We start from the raw sequence: 20,379 nt of genomic DNA, 5'->3' as shown, positions 1-20,379 counted from the left end.
AAAAAAAAAAAAAACCCTACACACCTATTGGAGTGGCTAAAATAAAAAACGACAAGACGCTATCTCAGCTAGGCAAGCTGACTGAAGTTCCTGCAGTGTGTGAGTGAGTCCAGGCCTGGTCCCCTCTCCTGCTGCTGCCATGGGCTGCACATTGAGCAGTATGGACAAGGCAGTGGTGGAGCGTAACAAGATGATCGACTGCAACTTGCAGGTGAACGGGGAGAAAGCAGCCAAGGAAGTGAAGCTATTGCTACTCAGTGCTGGAGAATCTGGTAAAAGCACCATCGTGAAGCAGATGAAAATCGTTCACAGGATGGCTATTCAGAGGAAGAATGTAAACAATATAAAGTAGTTGTCCACAGTAATACTATACAGTCCATCATTGCAATCATAAGAGCTATGGACCGGCTAAAGATTGACGCTGGGGAAGCTGCCAGAGCAGATGATGCCAGGCAATTATTTGTTTTAGCTGGCAGTGCTGAAGAAGAAGTCATGACTCCAAAACTAGCAGGAGTGATTAAACGGTTGTGGTGAGATGGTGGGGTGCAAGCTTGCTTCAGCATATCCAGGCAACGTCAACTCAATGGTTCTGCCTCATATTACCTAAATGATTTGGATGGAATATCCCAAACCAACTACATCCCAACTCAGCAAGATGTGCGTTGGACAAGAGTGAAGACAACAGGAATTGTGGAAACACATTTTACCTTCAAAGACCTATACTTCAAGATGTTTGATGTAGGTGGCCAAAGATCAGCATGAAAAAAGTGGATTTACTGTTTTGAGGGAGTGACAGGAATTATCTTCTGTGTGGCCCTCAGTGATTATGATCTTGTTCTGGCTGAGGATGAGGAAATGAACTGTATGCATGAAAGCATGAAACTGTTCGATAGCATTTGTAATAACAAATGGTTTACAGACACTTCAATCATTTTTTTCCTTAACAAGAAAGACCTTTTTGAGGAAAAATAAAAAAAAAGAGGAGTCCTCTCACTATCTGTTATCCAAAATACACAGGTTCCAATACATATGAAGAAGCAGCTGCTTATATCCAATGCCAGTTTGAAGATCTGAACAGAAGAAAAGATACCAAGGAGATCTACACTCACTTCACTTGTGCCACAGACACCAAGAATGAGCAGTTTATTGTTTATTGTTTTTGTTTTTGTTTTTGTTTTGAGACAGAATCTCACTTTGTTGCTCTTGGTAGAGTGCCATGGCATCATAGCTCACAGCAACCTCAAACTCCTGGGCTCAAGTGATTCTCTTGCCTCAGCCTCCTAAGTAGCTGGGACTACAGGAACCCACCACAACGCCCAGCTATTTTTGTTTGTTTGTTTAGCAGGCCAGGCTCTTTTTAGAAATGAGGTCTCCCTCTGGCTCAGGATAGTCTGGAACCTGTGAGCTCAATCCACCCTCCTTGGCCTCCCAGAGTTCTAGGATTACAGGCATGAGCCAGCATGCCTGGGTAGAGAATGGATTTTGAAGGTTAACATGTACACTGGGTAAAGAATTTAATCTTTAGAGTCCCAGAGTTAGAATTCTCAAGGTAGCATTCTGATTCTTCTATTCATAAACAAGGTGACCTTGATACTTAGCCTCTTTAAGCCTGCTTCCTTACTTGTAAGAGAGGAATCATTTCATGTACCTCAGAGTGTTGCTTTTTTTTTTCTTTCTCTCTGAGACAGAGTCTCAGTCTGTCACCCTGGGTAGAGTGTCATGTCATTATAGCTCACGACAACCTCAAACTCTTGGGCTTAAGTGATCCTCTCACCTCAACCTCCGAAGTATCTGGGACTATAGGTGTTACCACAATGCCCGGCTAGTTTTTGCATTTTTAATAGAGATGGGATCTTGCTCTTACTCAGGCTGGTCTCCAACTCCTGAGCTCAATCAATCCACCTTAGCTTCCCAGAGTGCTAGGATTATCGGGGTGAACCACTGGGCAGCAGTATTAAAATGGTGAGGAAAGAGTCCAGGTTTCCTCCCATTTGTAACTAGTCTTTTCTGGAAATACTGTCTTCTGTTTCTTTTTGCCCCTGCTGAATGTGCTTTGGCCTTTGGGTTTAGGTAGAAGGATTTCCTGAAGGTCTAGTCCTTTGGTGTAGTAGTATTGTTGAATCTTGGATTTTATGTCAAATCTGTGTACAGGGGACATGCCGTCATAATCCGTTTTCCAGATTTACATTTTCTTGTGTGGAAAGCTATATTCACTTTAGCCTGCAGGTCTTTTGGTATAATGTACAGCAAATGTCATTAAATATTAAATAATCCACTGGGGAAAGGCAACTGAAGAGAGTGCATATTGAGCATTTCAAATCAGTAGTTTGAGCAGTGCCTTTTGGATCCAGTCTTTTTTGAATGGATTCTGTTTCATCTTTAGATGTGACTTTTGCGGGTTAAAGAAAAAAAAAAAAAGGTTGGTAGTTATCAAAAAAAGCAAGCCACATTAGTTCAGTGTCTTTCTTAGTAGCTTTTTTTCTTGTTCTTATTCTTTTTGGAAAGTCATACATGTAACTATGCAGGTGGCATAATTATTATCTAGCAGAATTTTCTTTATGAGTGAGAAAATTTTATCTGAAAGAAAAAAATTGTCTTCTTCAGTTAGTGACTGACTTAATACCCACAATGTAGATAAGGTTGATAGTTCTTATTCATTCTGAGTATATCTTTTCCTTATTGTTTTCTGTAATATAGGGGCATCTAGAAATGAGAACTGGTGGAATATTGTTTTCAAGTGTAGTCTTTTTATACTCTGGGCTAATAGAATGGTGTTGATTATCTAAAATAACAAATAATCAAAAAAGCTAATTTTATTCTGAATGCATTTTGTATATTTTCATTGGAATATGTCTGATATGTTTGGTTTTTCTAGCTTTTATGCTAATGAAAAGTAGTAATTCCCTACTTTTCCTCCTCTATACCATTTACATTTGTACTGTTTTCATGAAGATCACCTTTCACCTACCGCCCCAAATAACTTATCTAAATGCACATTCCTTGAGGACACAGGGAGGCCATTGAAATCAATGGTTTTCAAATACAATTTAAGTAAAAATCACTTGGACCCATCTCAGAGATTGACTTGGGTGGGTAGGCTAGCAATGTATCATTTTTAAGAAGTGATTCTGCTTATCAGCCAGGCTTGTAAATCACTAATTTTTATTTCAAATAAAAAAGATCTTTTCTTACAAAAAAAAAAAAATGATAATACCAAATGCTGGGGAGGATACTGAGAAACTGGGTCACTCATACATTTCTGGTGATAATGTACAACAGAACACCCACTCTGGAAAACAGTTTGGCAGTTTCTTTAAAAACTATATATGCAAATACAAATAACTCAGCAATTTATTCAAGAAATGAACACTTATCTTCAGACAAAATCCTTTACATAAATAGCAGATTTACTTATTGTAGCAGACCATATAGCTCATGGCTGGGAGAAGCAAGAGCTAAGCTCGGAACACTATGTAATTAGTAACATCTTGTTAAAATAATACCTTGGTGATAAGGGCATAGGGAAGGGATTCGGCTCTCCTAACACAAGAGCTCATAAGATGAGAACATCAATGATTGGCAGTCTCTATACCTGTGGTGCAAGAAGCCACAGGATTATGTCCACAAGAAGCTTCAGGAGATAGCAGTTAGAGAGTGTGCATGCTATGCTTTCACGGAGTCACTCACTCTGACTCTTTCTCTTCTCCCGTCCACAGGGGACCTGCATGGCATCTCTCTACCAAGACTGCTAAGATTTATTCTCTCCCTCAAGAATTGTTTTTCTCTCTCTCCCTTCTGCTAAGGCAAACAGACTTCAGGCACCTAAGGGTAATTTTTCCCGAGGAAGATAGCACAGCTGTCCACATCAGGAACATAGACAAGCCGGGCCGGAGACCTGGCCAGTCCCGGGCCCTGACAAGTGGTGACCCAGATGGCACCCAACAAGTGGCACCCCAGATGGGATAGTGAACAGCCACTGAGAACTTATAATAACCAAAAACTAGAAAAACCCCAGGTGTCCTCCAATGGGTAAACAGTTAAATAAACTTTGGTACATTCATACCATGAAATACTACTCAACAGCAACAAAATTAAATGAACTATGGATACATAAAACAACTTAGAGGACACTCCAGAGAATAATTCTTAGTTTAAAAAGCCAGACCTAAAAGGTTATATGTGATTCTATTTGTATCATATCCTTAAAATAAGAACATTATAGAAATGGAGAAGATACTAGTTCCTGCCAAGGGTTAAGAGTGTGTGTGTTTACGATAATAGTAGGTATAGCTATAAAAGGGCAACATCAGAGATACTTGTAGGGATGGAAATACTCTGTATATGAGCTACATCAATGTCAATATCCTGGTTTTAATATTCTGCTATAGTTTTACAAGATGTTACCATCTGGGGAAACTGAGTACAAAGCACACAACATCTCTGTATTATTCCTTCAACTGCATGTGAATCTATAATTATTTGAAAATAATAGTTTTTAAAAGTTTAGGTTCCCTGATTCCTGACTTTGCAGGAGGCTACAGCCAGGCCCACGCTGGAACCATGTTTTACAACCAGTATGACAATAATGTTATAGTTTGGAGCCCTCAGGGCAGGATTTGTCAAATTGAATATGCATATGCAATAAGCTGTTAAACAAGGTTCTCCCATGGTCTGTCTGAAGTTAAAAACCAATGCAGTGTTCATAGCATTGAAAAGGGCTACCAGTCAGAGCTTGCAGCTCATCAGAAAAAAATTCTCCATGTTGATTACCATATTGGCTTCTCAAATGTGGGGCTTACTGCTGATGCTAGATTATTGTGTAATTTTATACACCAGGGTGTTTGGATTCCAGATTTGTATTTGACAGACCACTGCCTGTGTCTCATCTTGTATCTCTAATTGGAAGCAAGACCCACATACCAACACGATATGGCCAGAGACCATATGGTGTTGGGCTACTTATTGCTGGTTATGATAATATGGGCCCTGACATTTTCCAAACTTGTCCATCTGCTAACTATTTTTACTGCCAAGCTATGTCTATTGGAGCCCGTTCTCAATCAGCTTGTATTACTTGGAGAGACATATGTCTGAATTTATGGAGTGCAATCTAAATGAACTGGTTAAACATGGTCTGCATGCCTTAAGAGAGACACTTCCTGAAGAGCAGGACCCAACCATAAAGAATGTTTCCATTGGAACTACTGGCAAAGACTTGGAGTTTATGATCTATGATGATGATGATATGTCTCCATTCTTGGAAGGTCTTGAAGAAAGGCCTCAGAGAAAGGCACAGCTTGCTCAACTTACTAATGAAACTGCAGAAAAAGCTGTTGAACCAATAGAACAGTAAGTGATAAACCACTCTATATGTGTATTATCAAATACATAAAAATGCAGGACACATACTGATGACAATAATCTATACTTTGAACCAAAATTTGGAGGGTAGTGGAATGGTATATTTTAGGAATCAGTCTCACATGTAAGTTTTTTCCAAACAACCTCACTGACACTATAATGGGGTGCATTTTTCTTTGAGAGGGTCTATATAGTCATTTTCTAGAAAGTGTAGGTGTCTCATACTAATGTTCTTATGTGAAGAAAATAGTGTCTTTGTGATTTTAAAGACAACTGTGGAATAAAATTGTTTTACCTCCTGGAAAAAAAAAAGTTTACTTGGCTATTTAAGGTAAGTCAAACTGATTCATAGACCTTTTCTCCCATTAAACCTGGTTCACTAGGACTAGATACAAAGTGGGTACAAAATATTTATTATTATCTGTGCTATTATCTCATAATTCTTACCTTCTTCTACTATCACGTATCCAGATTCTTAAATATTATTGTGTGGCCATCACTCAAAGCCAACGTCAAGCTAATGCAATCAGATCAAAAAAATATGGAAGTTCTTACGGTCAGCTTTGTACTTCTGGGAGCTGAGTTTTGACCACAAAGGAGAACTGAGAAATTCTAATAAGGAAAATTATGCGATCCCTTCTTATAGAAACTATAGAACTGATAAAGGTTACACAGGGACAGCATATCTTAAACATGAAGCTAAAATTGTAAGGCTTTTCTTGAAAATCCATAAATAACCAAAATTACTTTCCCTGATGTTTGTTTTTAATAGATTATATGGTCACTTTACCTATGACATAGTAATTCCATACCAAGAGACATGTTCAAAAAAATTCCCTGCAGCAATATCCACAACAGTAAGAAACTGAAGTTTCTGAGCAGATTGGATGTCAACAATATGGAAGAATAGGAGGTTCCTTACTATCTTTCCTCTCACACACTCATCAGTAAATACACACATCAATTCTGTTCAAGAGAAAAGCAGAATCTAATCAAAAAACTTCTATACACAGGATTGAGAAAATATCCACATTAGAACAGGCAGAAAAAGCAGAAATACATTTGTACACAAATCCTACCCTGAGCACAGTCCCTTACACTCAAGAAGGAAACCCCAACTCCTACCTTTTCCCCAAAGGATAAGAAACGTGTACCACATGGATTTAAATCATAATCCCAAAAGACACCATCCCAAATTCTATAATCACAAATGTTGAAATCCAAAAGTTAAAAATTCCCGAAGCCTAAATACCTAAAAGATTAAAATCCCCCAAATCACAATCACAGGATAGTGGCATCAAGTTAGGCAAAGCTACTACCTTGTTATTATCTTTACCTGGAAATTAAGTACGGTTTAAAAACATGCCTATAGATCTCAAGCTGATAAGGGGTTGTCCACCAGGGTATTTTAGATGACTCAGCAGTCATAAAGTGGGTACACACAATTACCAATCACAGTGACATGCATTGTGAGGTTTGACCACATGTGATTTCTAGAAGTTCCCAATAGTTCTGATCTTTGGAAGACTACATAGCAAATAAAGAATAAATCTCCTGGATCCTAAATGGCAGGAACAGCACTTCCTATACCTCTCCCAACCTCAGGTTGCCACATACATCATTTTAGCCCTACTATCTCTCCATAGAAAGAAGGTGGAAGCCTATGCCAACAACAATAGGAAGGATGGTACTCCCCACACCTTCCCTGGCTTGCTCCTGAAATAAATTTCTATAATTTCTCATTAGAGAGAGAGTGAAAGAGCTCTCCTTGCCTGAAAGGGAAAGACACACTCCTTGAACCTTCCTCACTGGCTTACTATAGCAGTAACTCCAGATAAGAAGTTGTCCTCTGCTAAGAGGGTGTGAGATTTCTGCTCGTTCAAACAGGAGAATGGGAACTCCCTGCACCTTCCCTCCATGGTTTGCTCCAGCAATAAATCCATCTCTGCAGACTCTCCCTGAAAAAACTTTTTCTATGCATTGAGCACCTCAACTTTAATAGGCATCATCTGAGAGACCGGCTCTGGGAATTGGCTGAGTTCTGCACCCTTGAGTCTCTGAAACCAGAGAAGACAAAAAGGTGACTTCTAAATGCTCAATTTTTCAGAAACTATCTCCCAGGTACGTAGTCTAAGTACAGGCTATCTGCCTCAAACCTTTTTCTTGATGGAGGGAAAATGAGTGGGAGATAAACTTTGGCTTTGAGCATCTCTACAAGGAAAAAAGTAATTGGAACGCACATCTAATAGCCCAACCTCTGCAGCTTCATCCCAAGGGACTGGATTCTATCCGACCTTTATCAAAGCAATAGCATAACTTGGCACACTCTAATTTCCTAGGGACCACTAAGAACAAAGATAGCAGGTTGGAAAACAAATAATTTAGAGTCATCTAGGATCTCTGGTCAGGCAGACTAAACATTTATTTAGTGTACATAAACCAACGTAGACGATAAAGGAAATTGAAGAAACAGGGAAATATGTTCCAAATAAAAGAATAAGATAAATTGCCAATGCTTCCTAATGAAATGGTGATATAGGATGCCCATAAAGCTCTTGTGCAATTTACTATTTTAAACTATTTTAAATTGCACACAAACTTTATGTCCACCATGTATATGACATACCTGACAGAGAATTCAAAAGCACAGGCATAAAGATGCTTGCCGAAATAAGAATAATGCATGAACAAAGTAAGAATGTCAACAAAGTGATCAAAAATATTAGAAAGTACCAGAGTATGAAATAACTAAGAATATAATAACTAAACTTAAAAATTCAATTGGTGTGGGGGTGGGGGGGAAGAGGAGTTGACAGCAAGACCAGATCAAGTAGAAGAAAGTATTAGTAAACTTGAAGACAAGTCATTAGAAGTTATCCAATTTAAGAAACAAAAAGAAAAAAATGAAAAAGCCAAAGGGGCTTAGGGGACACCATCAAGTAGAATAATTCATGCATTGCTGGAGTATCAGAAAGAAGGAGCAGGGAGGGAGGGAGAGAGAGAAAGGAGAGAAAGAGAGAAAATATACTCAAAGAACTTATGATACACAATTTCCAAAATCTGAGGAAGGAAATATAAATTCAGACATGGAAAGCTCAAAAGACACCCAACTGAATAAATTTAAAGAAACACACACCTAGATAAATTATAAATAGTCAAAAGCTAGAGACAAAGAGAGAATATTGAAAGTTTCAAGGGAAAAGCAACATGTTACATATATAAGGCTCCATGAGAGTATCGGGAAATTAAAAAAAAAAAAAGAAAGAAAGAAAACCCGCATGCCAGAAAGGAATGGAAACAAGAAAGAAAAATAAAAAAAACCTTACAACCAAGAATACTATACCCAGAAAACCTATTCTACAAAAATGAAGAAGAAATGAAAAAAAAACAAACAACTTTCTCAGACAAAAAAAGAAAAGCTGAGGGAATTTCTTACCATTAGACATGTTTCAAAAGAAATGCTAAAAGGAGTTCTTCAAGTAAAAGATCATTAATTAGCAACATGAAAATACATGAAGATACAAAACTCACTATGGTATAAAATGAAGTATATCTCTAGTGTAAAGGCTAAAAGAGAAAACAAATTATAATGAGAATGAAAGTCTAAAATTTGTACAATTAATCAGAGTTAAGTTGTTATCAGTTTAAAATAGCCTATTATTTCGTATAAAATATTTTATGTAAGCATTATGGTAACAACAAGGCAAAAATTCTTAGGAGCTACACAGAAGATAAAAAAGGATCCAACACATAGCACTACAGAAAACCATCAAACTACAAAGGAAGACAGCAAGAGAAAAAGAGAGGAATGAATAATCTACAAATTAAACAGAAAACACTGAACAAAATGGCAATAGTAAGTCATTATCTATTAATAATTACTTTGAATGCAAATGGATTAAATTGTCCAATAAAAAGACAGAGAGTGGCTGAATGAAAAAAGCACAAGACTTAACCACATGCTGCCTAGAAGACATATATTTCACCTCTAAAAACACAGAGAGACTGAAGATGAAGGAATGGAGAAAGATATTCCAATTACATGGAAGGCCAAAGAGTGTGGAGGTAGCTATACTTATACCAGACAATAATACATTTACTACATTAATACATTAATACAATAATACATTTTAAGTTAAAAACTATAAAAAGAGACAAAGTCATTACATAATGATAAATGGGTCAATTCATCAAAAAGTTATAACAATATGAAATACATTGAGATATCCAATAGCTAGGAAACATTGGATTTAAACTACACATTAGATCAAATGGACCTAAGAAATATTTACAGAACATTCTGTCCAACAGCAACAGAATATACATTCTTCTCAAATGTATTCAGAACATTCTACAGGAAAGATCATGTTAGGACACAAAACAAGTTTTTAACAAATTTAAAAAGACTGAAATCATATTGAGTACCTTTTATAACCACAATTAGAAATCAACAACAGGAATAATCTTGAAAAACTCACAAATCTGTGAAAATTAAATAGCGTGCTCTTGAGAAACTGGTCAGAGAAAAAATTAAAAGGAAAATTTAAAAATATCTTAAAAATGAAAATACAACATACTAAAACTTATAGGATACAGCAAAAGTAGTTTTGAGATGGAAGTTTACAGTGCTAAATGCCTATATCAAAAAAGATCTCAAACAAAATAGCCTAATGTTACAGAAAAAGAAGAACAAAGTAAGCCCAAACTTAAAAGACAATAGAAAGAATCAACAGAAGAAAAATTTGACTATTGGAAAAGATAAACAAAATCTACAGACTTTTAGTTAACTAACAAAAAAAGGGAAGACTCAAATAAGCAAAATCAGAAATAAAAGACATTATAACTGATACAACAGAAATTCAGTGAATCATAAGAGACTATATGAAAACTATATACCAACCAACTGGGTAATTTAAAAGAAATAGACAGATTCCTAGAAACATACAATCTACCAAGACTGAATTAGTAAGAAATAGAAAATATGAGCAGAACAATAATATGTAAAAAAGATGAATCCATAATAAAAAGTCTCCTATCAATAAAAAGTCCAGGACTTAATGACTTCCTATGAATCCTACCAAACACCTCAAGAAGAAATAGTATCAGCTCTTCGTAATCTCTTTCAAAAAGTTGAAGAACAGCAAATACTTATAAACTCCCTTTCTGAGGGCAGTATTACTCAGAAAGAAATCCAGGCAAGGAGAGTAAAAGAAAAGAAAACTGTAAGTCAGTATCTGAGATGAACACAATGCAAAAATCCTCAACAAAATGCTAGGCAAACTGAATTCAATTAACAAGAGCATTCACCATGATCAAGTGGTATATATCACAAGGATATAAGGATAGTTTAACATACTTAAATCAATAAATGTGATACACCACGTTAACATAATGAAGTACAAAAACCAAATGATCTCAATAAATGCTTTAAAAAAAGGCACTGACAAAATTCAACATCTACTCATGATAAGAATTCTCAAAAAAGTAGGTATAGAAGAAATGTACCTCAACACAATACAAGCCATTTAGAAAATCCCATTGCTAACCACATAGTCAACAGTAAAATGTTGGAAGTTTTTCCTCTAAGAAGAGAAACAAGACAAAGGTAATCATTCTTGCTGCTTCTATTTTCAACTTAATAGTGGAAGTCCTAGCTGGAGCATATAGAAAAAAAAAAAGAAAAGAAAGAGAGAGAGAGAAAAAGGAAGGAAGGAAGGAGGATTTTATATAATATTCAGTACATAGTTTTTCCAATTATCCCAAGAATGTCTTTCCTAACTATCTTTTCCAAATCTGGATTCAATCAAAGTTGTTGTCTTCAAGCTGTCTTTAAATCTAGAACAGTTTCTCTCAGTTTTTAAAATGACCTTAAGTTTTAAAATATTAGCTTTTCTGCATTTATGTTATCATATCCTCAAGGTATTGATTAACTTTTGGCCTATGTCTCTAAATTACCGTAAACTTGAAGTTAGTTCTAGATATTACTTGTTTAGATTTAGGTTAAATGTTTTTGATGACAATAAGTAATAGGTAATGCTGCATACTTCATTCTGTATCACTACCAAAAGTACCTAATGTTAAATTATTCCTAGTCAGTTATGCAGAATTCAAGCTTTTGGTTAAAATGGTGACTTCCACATCTCTATTGTAGAGTAAGAGTTCCTCCTTTGCAATAATCTATGAACTGTTACTATGGCACCAGGCAAGTATCTTGCTCCTCGATAACCTTTTACCTATAGTTTTAGTAACACTGTTAAGTCTTGCTTGAATTAATTATCATTCATTATAAAGAGTTACAAAAACAATAAATTTGTAATACTATCATTCCTGCTACATTCATTAACTATTCTTTTGTTTAAAAAACTTTGCTTTTTCTTCTCATGCTACCTCTTTCTTTTTTTCAAGATACCAAGGACTCATGATTTTTTTTCTTTATTCAGAGTGTTGTTAATAATATTTTTTGTGTTCAAATTATCCTAAAATTGGCCTATAGGAGTCCCTGAAATCTGCCTCTTTTGTCTTTTGTTTGAGGGCAACTTTTCTTTATGTCATAATAAATATTACTAGAAATCCTTCAGATTTGTATATACTTTTTCACTAATCAATTAGTTCTTTACTCTGAGTTCAGGGAAACCACAAAATTAACTGCTAGACAGTGAGAAGGACCCCTATAAAGGAGAAAGCAATTTTCCCCAAATCTTTGGCTAGCCCCTAAAAGACACATGCATATAGTAAACTGTAAGCCGTCCAACTAAGGATAAAGAACTAAACTGAAATTTGTGCCTCCAACCTATACACTTTGCAGTCTATCTTAAAACATTACAGAAATCTAATAAACCATGCTTAACTTGATGTAGCCATTTCACATAATTCAAAACATCATGCTATACATGAGAAATATATTTTATTTGTAAATTAAAATAAATAAATATACAAATAAATAAAATTAATTAACAAAAGACTCTGCTCTTAGTCTTTTAGGTTGTATCACTAACTTTCTGGAAAATAATTTTTTAAAAAACATATGCAATTATAAATCAACTCTTTTTCTCAAAGCAAGAGAGAGACTTTGTTTCCTAACCACATGAGTTTGAAGGGCAATAATAACCAAAAAAAAGTTCATATATAATAAATAACAACAACAAACTGGACAACTCACTAGACAACATGGCATACCAAGATGAAAAAAATGATTGTGATACATACTTGAATTACTTCATAAAGATGTATCTGAACACTCCCTAATGGGACAGGTGATTTATATGTACTGTCATAATGCATTAGTTCCACGTAAATATTATTCCGCTCATCATCGTGACGTCTGGGAATCTTAATATTAAAATGTGAAAAGAAGCATTAAATTATCAGTCTGAATTCCACATATAATTTCTGAATAAATACATTATAAACTATATTATGTGCATACCTAATGATTCATTTTGTATGTCATTAGCTTTATAACTTTTCAACTTCACAGTCATATATGCCTTAATATCAACAAAAATCAAGATCTTGTTTATATTTAATGTCAATTATAGTTTTTTTGGAACATCCATTGCCTAGCTTCTCTTTTTAACTTTACACAAAAGTTCATCCTCAACACTCTAGTGAAACTACATTACCAAAGGGCAATAATAACCAAAAAAATTTCATCAGGTAATCCAATACCCAATATAAAGTCCAAATAATCCAGTTAAACAAGTGTAGGTCATCTAAATATCCAATATTAAAGGATATCTAATATCCTTTTCTAACTTTTTGGTAAACTGTATACCCTTGCCATAAACTTGAAACTCTCTCCCTACCCTGAGCTCTGTAGTATAATACCACTAACCTCTAAAATTTATACATTCTTTTGCTAATTAGAAAAACATCTCATGCTTTCCTATTCCCAAGATTCTAGATTGGGTACTTCCCAATCAAGTGGCCTGAACCTACAGTTTTTGAGGTCTTGAAAGACACAGAAGACATAGGACATTTACGAGAGGATCCTTGCCCAACCCTGCCCCAGTAGAGCTGAGAACCCAAAGGACTATGGCTTCAGTGAACAGAGAAATCTTTCTCTCATCCTGTATAGCAGGCTGCCAAAATTTAGAGAGCAGGTAAGGGTAAATAAGCTGTAAACGAAAAACTGTTCAGTGAAATTGCAGCCTACATTCACATCTACTGGAGGGTATAAAAACTTTCAAGCCAGACATTTAAAATAATTTAAGTAGTAAACTTTACATACATTTTATGATAACATAAACAAAAAAATAAGCAGGATGACTTAAATAAAAAAAAAAACAAAACCTGTCAAGTACAGTTCAGAGTGTTCCCAAACTGGTGGTGGTCTCAGGTGTCTCATAGGCAAACGTAAATCTTCCTTAGATGCTATTTTTCATCCTAGATCTCAAAGAAGTCCCACAAATAAATTTCCAGAGAAAATGATAACAGTCAAAATTAACTAAGCCAGCAAGGAAACAAAGCACCATGAATGAGAGTCAGCAGAGATAAACCCACAAAAACTTCAAATATTGAAATTTTAAAAGGCTATGCTTACTGCATGTGTCTCAAAAAAAATAAGCTAAAAATATATTCCTGGCACAGGAAACTATAAAAAACGATTTAGCAAGGCTGAACAAAGGACCAAATAGAACTTGTGGAAATGAAAACTAAATAACTGAATAAAAATACTCTATAGACTAAACCACAGATTAGATGCAGTTTAACAGAATTAATTAACTACAGTAAAGATCAGAGGAATTATTTATAATGCAAGGTAAACAGACAAAGCAACAGGAAAAAAATCTTTTTTTAAAGTTAAGAGACATGAGGAAAGAGGAGGTCAAACTCTCCCTTTTCACAGATGACATGATCTTATACCTGGAAAACCCCAGGGACTCAACTACAAAGCTCTTAGAAATGATCAAGGAATACAGCAGTGTCTCAGGTTACAAAATCAATACCCAAAAGTCAGTAGCCTTCATATGCACCAACAATTGTCAAGCCAAGAACAAAATCTAAGACTCTATTCCTTTTACAATAGCACCAAAGAAGAAGAAATACCTGGGAATATATCTAACAAAAGACATCAAAGATCTCTATAAAGAGAACCATGAAACTCTGAGAAAGGAAATAGCAGAAGATGTCAACAAATGGAAAAACATACCATGCTTATAGCTGGGAAGAATCAACACCATTAAAATGTCCATACTACCCCAAGTAATCTATAGATTTAATGCAATCCCCATCAAAGCACCAATGTCATACTTTAAAGATCTTGAAAAAATAGTATATCGATTCATATGGACCCAGAAAAGATCTTGAATAGCAAATACAATTCTTAGAAATGAAAACAACTCTAGAGGCATCACGTTGCCAAACCTTAGATTATATTACAAGGCCATAGTGATCAAAGCATCATGGTAGTGGCACAAAAATAGAGACACAGATCTATGGAATAGGATAGAGAATCTAGTGATGAACCCAGCCACATATTGTCATTTAATATTTGATAAGCCTAACAAAACATGCAATGGGGAAAAGAATCCTTATTTAACAAATGGTGCTGGGAGAACTGGTTATCCACATGCAAAAGACTGAAACTGGACCTGCACCTCTCACCATTGACAAACATTGATTCTTGTTGGATAAAAGATTTAAATTTAAGACATGAAACAATAAAAATTCTAGAAGACAGTGTGGGGAAAACAATTGAAGATTCTTGGCCTGAGAAAAAACTTTATGAGGACGACACCCCCCACCCCTACCCCACCCATAGCAATTGCAACAACACCAAAAATAAATAACTGGGACTTAATCAAGCTAAAAAGCTTTTGCACAGCTAAGAGTACCACCAATAAAGCAGATAGCCCTCAGAAGGGGAGAAAATTTTTGCATGTTATGAATCTGACAAAGGCCTGATAACTAGAATCTACAGAGAATTCAAATTAAACAATTAAAAAAGTACAAACAACCCTCTCTACATGTGGGCAAGTGATTTGAACAGAAACTTCTCTGAAGATGACAGATGAATGGCCAACAAACACATGAAAAAATGCTCATCGTCTTTAATCATCAGAGAAATGCAAATCAAAACCATTCTAGTATATCACCTAACCCCAGCAAGATTAGTCCACATCACAAAGTCCCCAAATACCAGATGTTGGCATGGGAGTGGAGAAAAGGGAACACTTCTACACTTTTGGTGGGAATACAAATTAATGCAGCCCTTTTGGAGAGAAATACAGAGAATCCTCAAAGGTCCAGATGTAGACCTTCCATTTGACCCTGCAATCCCATTTCTAGGTATCTACCCAGAAGAACATAAATCATTTTACTACAAAGACATCTGCACTAGAATGTGTATTACAGCTCAGTTTGTAATTGCTAAGCCGTGGAAGTAACCTAAATGCCCAGCAACCCATAAATGGATTAACAAATTGTGGTATATGTATACCATGAAATATTATTCAGCCATTAAAAGAGATGGAGACTTTACATCTTTTACATTTACCTGGATGGAGCTGAAATACATTCTTCTTAGTAAAGTATGGCAAGAAGGTAAAGATAAATATCCAATGTACTCTATACTAATATGAAATCAATATATAAACAATTACATGCTCCTAAGAACAATAAAACACTATTATAGTCCAGTTCAGAGTAGAGAGAAGCAGAAAGGGGAGTAGGGGGGAGGACATATGGCAGGAGGAGGGAGGGCAGGAGGTGGGATCTCACCTAATGTGCATATTGTGAGGATGTATAACATGCCCCCTGGGTGAGGGGCTCTTCTACAAATGGAACTTTACCCTGGAAGTGAGAACAATGTAACCTAAATATCGTACCTTCATATTAATTTGAATAAAGTTTACGATTTATAAACAAAATGCACCCTAGATGTGGTCCCACCAATTACTCTCCCTCCACCCATCCTCCACATCTACAGTGCATCTTACAAGGGTACATGTGAAATTTACTAGGTGTAGAATCTAAATGTCTTAACACAATAACTAAGAAAATGCCGTGAAGGCTATGTTAACCAGTTTGATGAAAATATTTCAAATTGTATATAAAACCAACACATTGTACCCCATGATTGCATTAATGTACATAGCTAACATATATTAATCAGAATTCCAGGAAAGAAAATAAAGAATCATGAAAAGAATCAGAGGCAGTATCTGAAGTAATTATAACTAAGAATTTTCCAGAACTGATCAACATCAATAATCCAGTTAAAGCAGCCAATACATCTCAACACAATAAATAGAAACCCAAGACAGCCAATCAGTGTGAAATTAGAAAACAAAATATGTACCACACACAAACATACGGAAAAAGATACATTATTTTCAAAAGTAACAGATGGAAACAACAAAACATATATGGAAGCCAGGAGATAGTGGGACAATACTCCAGAAAATAACTTTAACCTTAAACAATTCTATACTAAAAAAAAAAAAAAAATTCAAGAATGTAAATGAAATAAAGATATTTTATTTCAAACAAAAATGAAATACGTCACAAACTGAGTCACAAAGGAAGAAATCTTAAACAATTTAGACATAAAGTACATGACCCAAGGGGTATCGATTGAGCTGTAAGAAGGGTTAAAGTGGTAAATATGTACATAAACTAAATAAATATATACTAAATTAAAAGTACAAATTACAGTTCAGATGATTAAAAAATATAGAAAACATAGGATAAGAATAACATATTAGTTGAGGGAGATAAATAGAATTAAAGTTTCTAAGAGCCTTGCTTTGCCCAAGAGGATAAGGTTACTATTAAATGTTGCCTTTGATAAGCATACATTGTATAATTTCTATGATAACCATTAAAAATGAGAACAGAAAAAAATCAGAATGAAATTTTAAAATACAGCTGACCCTTGAACAATACATTTGAACTACATGGATCCATTTACCCATAGATTTTTTCCAATGGAAATTACACCAAGTGTACCTGCCTCTCCTACCTCACCTTCCATTTTCTCCACCACTTCTGCCTCTGCCACTCCTGAGACAAGAAGACCAACTTCTCCTTTTCCTCCTTTTCATCCTACTCAACACGAAGATCCTTCACACCTGTAACACCAGCACTCTGGGAAGCCAAGGTGGGTGAATCGTTTGAGCTCAGAAGTTTGAGACCAGCCTGAGCAACAGTGAGGCCCCATCTCTACTAAAAAAAAAAAAAAAGAGAAGAAGAAAAAAAGAAAAACTAAGGCAAGGGGATTGTTTGAACCCAAGAGTTTGAGGTTGCTGTGAACTATGATGCCACAGCACTCTACCAAGAGTGAGAGAGTGAGACTGTCTCAAAAAAAAAAAATGATCTTGATGAAAATTCATTACCACCTAATGAATAGTAAATATATTTTTTTTTCCTTCTGATCTTTTTTATTTTTTTTAAGACCTAATCTCTGTCATCCTGAGTGCTGTGTGTCCTAGTTCACTATAACCTCAAAATCTGAGGCTCTAGTGATCTTGCCTCAACCTCCTGAGTAGCTGGGACTACAGGTGTCTGGCACAACACCTGGCTAGTTTTTCTATTTTTAGTAGAGGTGCGGTCTCACTCTTGCTCAGGCTGCTCTTGAACTCCTGAGCTCAGGCAATCCACCTGCCTCGGCCTCCCAGAGTGCTAAGATTACAGGCATGAGCCCAGCCTTCTTTATGATTTTTTAAATAACATTTCCTTTTCTCTGGTTTACTTTATTATAAAAATACAGTATATAATACATGTAACATGCAAAATATGTTAATCAACTGTTCAAGTTATTAATAAGGTTCCAAACAACTTTAGGGTATTCATACTTAAGTTTTAGAGAAGTCAAAAGTTATATATAAACTTTCAACAGTGTAGAGGGTTAGTCCCCAAACCCCAAGTTATTCAAGGAGTCAACTGTATTCAATCCTGAAAAAGATGAAATAAAGACAAAAGAAGAAGAAAAAGATCCATATCTGAACTGGGACAAACAGAAAGCTAAACTCAAATGTATTATAATTACATTAAATGTAACAGGCTAAATGATGCAGTTAAGATACAAAGATTGTCACAATGGATTTAAAAATCCAATTATATTCAATTTATGAAAGATTAAAACATTACATATTTATATCTTCTAATATGGTTATTTTATCTGTATTTTCATATTTTTTGGCACAGAGTTATATACGGTATTCTCTTACAGTTTTGCAACTGCCTTCATATTTACACCTATATTCCAAGTTTCACATAATTTTCTTGACCAGACGTACCAGAATCGTGTCTACCGTGTTAGTTTTACCAACAAGTACCTCTTGTATTCTTACATTTCTTTAACACTTCCCTGTTGTGTCATTGATTTATTTTCTTTTTCTTAATTTCTTCTCCTTGATTTCCTAAGGTTTTACTGTCATTTTCATAGTTTTCAAATTTAATGTTAATTTAGTTTCCACTTTCTTCTCCTTCACTTCTTCCTTCCCTCTCTAGGCGCCCCTTCCCTCTAACTTGCTCTTCTTCTTTCCTAATACATTTTGTTTTATTTTTAGTGTTTTTTCTAGGGATTACAATATGGATCTTAACACATCACAATATACCGTGAATAAAAATTAAAACACCATGTACAATATAGTATAATTCTATATATACCTCCTTGCCATATGTTTCACTCCTACATAAGCTATAAATCCTACCATTTATCATCATTATTTCGTGTTTTAAGTGCTCAATTGTCTTTCAGAGGAAATATTTCAAATAGTCGTATATTTTTACCCACACATTTACCATTTCCAGTGCTCTTCCCTCTATGCACTTGGGGTTCCTTTTGGAGTTACTTCTCTCTAATCTGAAGCTTTCTTTCACATTTATTATAATGCAGGTCTTCTAGACACAAATTCTCTCAGTTTTTGTCTTTTACCATCTTCTTAAAGAATATTTTCACTAGATATAGAAATCTAGGCTGATTTCTAAATCAGCACGTTAAAGATGGCATTCTCTTATCTTCTAATCTCTAATGTTTCTAATGGAAAGTCAGCTAGTATTCTTACTGTTGTTCACACAATCGTACTGTGTTTTTTCTCTCTGTCTGTCTAAGATCTTCTCACTATCTTTGGTTTTTAGCAGTTTGAATGTGATATACTTAGATGTAATCATCTCTAAACTTATTTGCTAGAGGTTCACTTTTTTGAATCTATGGATTGATTCAAGGCTTGGCTCTTCATCCTTTAAATATTCATATTTCCCCTTCTCTCCTTTTTTTTGGAAGGCCCAGGCTGGATTCAAACCTGCCAGCTCTGGTGTATGTGGCTGATGCCTCAGTTGCAAGCTACAGGTACCGAATCATCCTCTTCTCTTCTTATGGGACTCAATTACACATCTGCAAACTGAGTGATAGTATACCATTGATTTCTTTCATTTTTTCAATCTTTTCCTTTCTCAGCTTCATTTTGAATGATTAAAATTGACAGGTCTTCCAGTTTACAGATCCTTTCTCCTACCTCTGCCCAGAGTGCTTTTAAGTGCTTCAAATAAATTCTTCATTTCAAATATTGTATTTTTTAGATCTAGAATTTTTACTTAGTTCTTTTCAAAGTTTCTATTCTGACATCCATTTTGTCTACCTTTTCCACTTTGACACATTTGTAATAGTTATTGTAAAGTTTTTGTCTGCTAATTTAAACACCTGGCTCATCCATGGGTTTACTTCTATTGACTGTTTTTATTTCCCTATTAAGTAGTACTTTTTTATCATATGATGGACATGTAATGACAGAGACTCTGGATTTTTATATCTTTCTCTTAAAAGTGTTGAGTTCTTTTTTGGAAGGCAATTAACTACTGGCAGATCACATTAATCCTATGGAGCCTTGATTTGAGGATGGGTCTATTTCAGTTTTTGTCCTTGATCCTAGGATTTAAAACTTAGCCTTAGAACATGGTCCTTCCTCTAATAGCCAAGACATTACTCAGAAATAAAAACAAAGCAGGAGGAATCATACTACCAGATCTCAGATTATACTATAAATTGATAGTGATCAAAACAGCATGGTACTG

General features: G+C 35.2%; 1 protein-coding gene and 2 pseudogenes across 1 annotated transcript in view; 2 read left to right on the top strand and 1 right to left on the bottom strand.

Moving 5' to 3' along the window:
* The window catches only part of C2CD6 (C2 calcium dependent domain containing 6), a 222,050-nt gene that overhangs the window by 178,418 nt on the left and 23,253 nt on the right, over nucleotides 1–20,379 (bottom strand). Inside the window, 1 exon segment of the mRNA XM_023510397.1 lies at nucleotides 12,568–12,690. Within this exon segment, the coding sequence (XP_023366165.1) occupies nucleotides 12,568–12,690 (123 nt within the window).
* LOC105886517 lies at nucleotides 140–2,403 on the top strand (annotated as a pseudogene).
* Nucleotides 4,561–5,353, top strand: LOC100948999 (annotated as a pseudogene).

The sequence above is a fragment of the Otolemur garnettii genome, unplaced genomic scaffold (genome assembly GCF_000181295.1).
Source record: "Otolemur garnettii isolate 467f Iridium unplaced genomic scaffold, OtoGar3 scaffold00013, whole genome shotgun sequence".
In the NCBI taxonomy this organism is placed as follows: Eukaryota; Metazoa; Chordata; class Mammalia; order Primates; family Galagidae; genus Otolemur; species Otolemur garnettii.
Note: the sequence above shows the minus strand (reverse complement) of the source record. Positions and strands in the feature narration are given on the sequence as shown.